This window comes from Carcharodon carcharias, chromosome 21 (genome assembly GCF_017639515.1).
Source record: "Carcharodon carcharias isolate sCarCar2 chromosome 21, sCarCar2.pri, whole genome shotgun sequence".
Lineage (NCBI taxonomy): Eukaryota > Metazoa > Chordata > Chondrichthyes > Lamniformes > Lamnidae > Carcharodon > Carcharodon carcharias.
The window spans coordinates 5,197,901-5,202,062 of record NC_054487.1 but is presented as its reverse complement, the minus strand read 5'-3'; the positions used below and the strand labels follow the sequence as shown (position 1 = coordinate 5,202,062).

General features: G+C 45.4%; 1 protein-coding gene across 1 annotated transcript; it reads right to left on the bottom strand.

Moving 5' to 3' along the window:
- Nucleotides 1-363: 363 nt before the first annotated feature.
- On the bottom strand, nt 364-756 carry LOC121293408 (histone H2A, sperm-like). The gene has a single exon (XM_041216466.1). It carries the CDS (start codon nt 754-756, stop codon nt 364-366), a length of 393 nt encoding a protein of 130 aa, XP_041072400.1.
- Between the last annotated feature and the right edge of the window lie 3,406 nt (nt 757-4,162).

The following is a 4,162-nucleotide window of genomic DNA, read 5'->3' as shown; positions in this document are numbered from 1 at the left end:
ATTCAATTACTCTGGAGAATTGAACAATGTTTCTCATCTCTTGGGGATCGCACCGCGCCATTCACGTTCAGTGTTTACCTTTCGGCGTTTTGTGTCACTTTAGCTATTTGAATTTGAACAGGATACGGAGCAAACAGCTGAATCTGACACATGGAACCAGGTTAATCTCTCAGTTATAATGAGGAATCGAGACAGTAAGGACTGTCAGTGAATTCAATAGATCTGGTCACGGTCTCAAATATGGGACTGTATTTCACAACCCATTCCGCTCTGCTCATTTCTGGTATCATTACATGAGTGAATATTTCAGACAGTAACCAGCCCTCTCACACAGACTTTGGGCTTTTTCAGGTGAAGATTCCTCTACTTCACTTGCTCTTGGATCTCACAGCGCTGCTTCTCCTGGGCAGCAGCCCGGCCTGGATATAAGGCAGCGCTCCCGCCCTGAGACACGATGACACCTCCCAGCAGATTGTTGAGTCCCTGCTGGTTGTGGACGGACAGCTGCAGGTGTGTGTGGACGATGCGGCTCTTCTTGTTGCCGGAGGCCGCTTTTCCTGCCAGCCCGAGGATTTCAGCGGTCAGATACTCGAGCACATCAGCCAGATTGACCGGGGCTCCGGCACCTACGATCAGCATAGTTCCCACGTCACAGGAGCCTGTGAACATGGCTAGTAGGGAACTGCAGTCCAGCCCGGGATGAGTGGACTTGGCCTTGGCTCGTGCTTTCCCGCTACTAGATCCTGTTCCGACCATATCCAGTGTCACACTTTTACAGAGAATGACCTCTTTATTCAGCATTTACTTTTCTTATCAACCGACAACTTTTCTGATTGGTCGCTCTTTAATACACCTCATTTGCCTATAATTTCCCACGAACTGATAACTGGGAAACAGAAGAGGTTTAGGAAAGCACAGGTTTACAATAGGGGAGTTTTAACATCATCAATGTTCTGAAGAAGGGTTATTCGTACTCGAATCCTTAAATCTGCCTTTCGCTCCACAGTTGCTGTCAGACCTGCTGATTTTTTCCAGCATTTTCTTCTGGTTCAAATAAAGGTCAGAGATTTTAAACCCGTTCTCTTTATCTCATTTTATTCAGCTTTTTTTGTCTCAAAACACAAGCGCTGTTTTAATTTCCTGTATACATTGTGGTTCATTTGCTGTGCGTTCAAATTTTACACGGCGGGAATAATCTCCATTCATATCATTCTCTCAACTGAAACTTCTTACTTCGCTCTTTCTACAAGAGACAAATGAGACATGAACAGACCCCCCTATTCACAGACACTCCTGCGGGATTTCAGGCAGAGCCGAGCACTGGGCCGAGCTGTCAAACTGTCTCTATTCCGCTCTGTAATAATCCCGCTCCGGACTGGATCACTGCTGATAGTTGCTGAAAATTAGGGGGTCAGTCAGTGAACATTTCTCGGACAAAATTCAGAGAAAGAGGAAGCTGAGTTTTTGCAGCATGTTTTGCTTTTCTTTCACAACTCCAAAATCCGTAGCATTTTGCCTTCAACATCAAAATAGAAAATACTGCGGATACTGGAAACCTGAAAAAAAAAATAGCGGGAAAAACTCAGCAGGTCTGACAGCATCAGCGGGGAGGAATACAGGTAACGTTTCGTGTCTGTATGATTCTTGATCAAATCTAAGGAGAAATGGAAGTGAGGTGAAATGTAGGCTGTTTGAGGGGGTGGGACAGGTGGAGCTGGAGAGAGGGTCAGTGTTAGGTGGAGGTAAAGAGGAGATTGCCAAATGTATCATGGACAAAAGGAAAAAGGGGATCGGAGGTTGGTGATGTTACCTAAGGAATGTGGAAATGATGACTATAAGGATAGAAAGCCGGAACAGCAAGTGACAGATGGCCCTAGTGGGGGAGACGTTGGGGGGGAGGAATTGCCTTCAGCCTGGACTTAACAAAGCTTAAAAACCCACCAAATGACAGGAATATTTCATAATACAAACTGAATTGCCCGGTGGACAGCACAGTGATGAAATGAAAAATTCCTTGTGGGTATCGTGGCTCCATTTCTCACAGAGAAAATTCGGCTGACAGTGAAATCTGCTCATGTAATAATTATCCAAATTTTCCAGGAAAGTTGCCAATTTCGGCGATCGGCAGACTCCCGATTTATCTATTTACTTCAATCGATATATTTCAAGATTTTTATTTGTTAAAGGCTCCCACCACTGACATTAATCTGACTGGCCTGCAATAGGCTAGTTGATCTTTCTCCCCTGTTTTGAAGATGGATGTAACATTTTCAATCCTCCACCCTTCTGGCACCAATGGAGGACTGTCTCTCTCTCTCACCACTTCTCTATCGTTACCTCCCCTTCTCGCACATATTTTCACAACTACAGCTTATGGTTTTATATGTATTTTATTGTTTTTAACAGAAGGATATTTATTCTCATTTGGGTGCGTCAGATTTCTGAAGACACTACTTACAATATAAATAGGATTAATAATTATTTACTATTATGTAGATGAATATTGCTTACAGCATTTCAAATGAGATTAATTCTGAGTTCGATATTTGTGGCACAAGTGTACAGAACACGTTTGTATGGCGGGCTGTTGGTAAGCCCCTATCCAATTTTTGTGGTAGAAACTGTAGGAATGTCAGTCTGGCTCGAATTGATTTGATGACACGTTTACTAATGACTGATTAGATGCTTAATCCAGTGGCATTAAATGAGAGAGTGAGGTCATCCAACTGGCATAAGCCCTGTTTTCCCTGATCAACTGCTTATGAGCACGTACACGGGAAAGTCGTGTGACGTCACAGTGCTACCTGAGTTCACATAACGGAGAGAGATTTCCACAAGTACTCACCCACTTTTCATCCCCAGGACTGCTGTCAGTGCCGCCATTGCCCTCCAAGAGAACAACAATGTCCCGCATTAACTGCAGCTTTCTTGGAATCACAGCGTAAATGGAGAGAGGAAAGTCACAGGTTGCTTTATCTGACTACCCAGAAGAATCCAAGGTCTATAAATTCAGCAGGAAAGGGGTGAGTGTGGGAGGAGAGAGGCGGGAATGATCTAGTTACGTTGAATGACATCCAACTGCAGAATCTCAACCATTGTTAGGGGTGGCTTAATCCAAGTTCACTTGACAACATTTTCTGGTGCTTCAAACAAGACATCAGAATGTGCAGAGACACAGCAACCACACAATGTAGTGTCATGTCCTTCCCCAAAGGTTCAATTGGACTCGCAGTCTCTCGTTTTCTGCAGGCAGGGTACCATTCCCATTCCTCAGGGCTTCCATTTCTCCCAGAATCTATCTTTGGCCCGAGTGAGCTTGTCCACCTGCCCTACCTCGTTAGCTGTCGCCTGGTATGTATAGAGTGAGTAAGGTGGTGTTGGATCTGTGATGCTGGTACGTCTTTACCCATTTTCCACACATGTAGGTTCAGCTGTTACCAATTGGAACTCAGCCAAATGTGCCCGTGAATGCAGCTGGGGAGGTGACCGGTGTCTCATTGGCAGAATGTGGCTGTTTTCCTTCTGACTGGGGGCTAAATGTTGAGCCTCAGCCTCATCTTCCCTTGCCCCATCACTCCGGATGGCTCACTTGGCTCCTTTCCGCTGTCACTGAGTGGAGCGTCCGTTTTCAGCAATGCTACCACTGCTCTGTGCTACTGGTGAAGGTTAAGTCAGTTAAGTGGGAGGTCGCCTCACCACCTCACCCTCCAGCTTGCCCACTACCCATACACATTGAGCACTTGGCTTGTTTCCAACCTGGGCCCGGGTTAATCACATTGTCTGCTCTTCTTTCTGTGCTGAGTTACCCCAATTGCCATACCATCCATGGCAGGATGCTGCACACTGCCCTTTGTCTTCACCTTCTTTACCTTGTGTGCACTCACTCCTGCAGCACGGTCAGCAGCAGATTCCAACTGCAGACCAAAAGTGGGCTGGGCGATCTTCAGCTTCTTCCATGACGCTGGAATGTCTCAGGAATCAATCAAATCACAATGAATAGGATTGACTGGAAGCATTCTTTGTATATCGCTTACTGCAGCTTTAATGTCTGTCTCTGTGACAAATCAATGATCCTTGTTTGTGCTGTAGAGCGCAGAAAAGGACATAAATCATATACCTGAGTTCAGAATTGCAGGTGGTCAAGTTGATCCTGTGAGCGGAG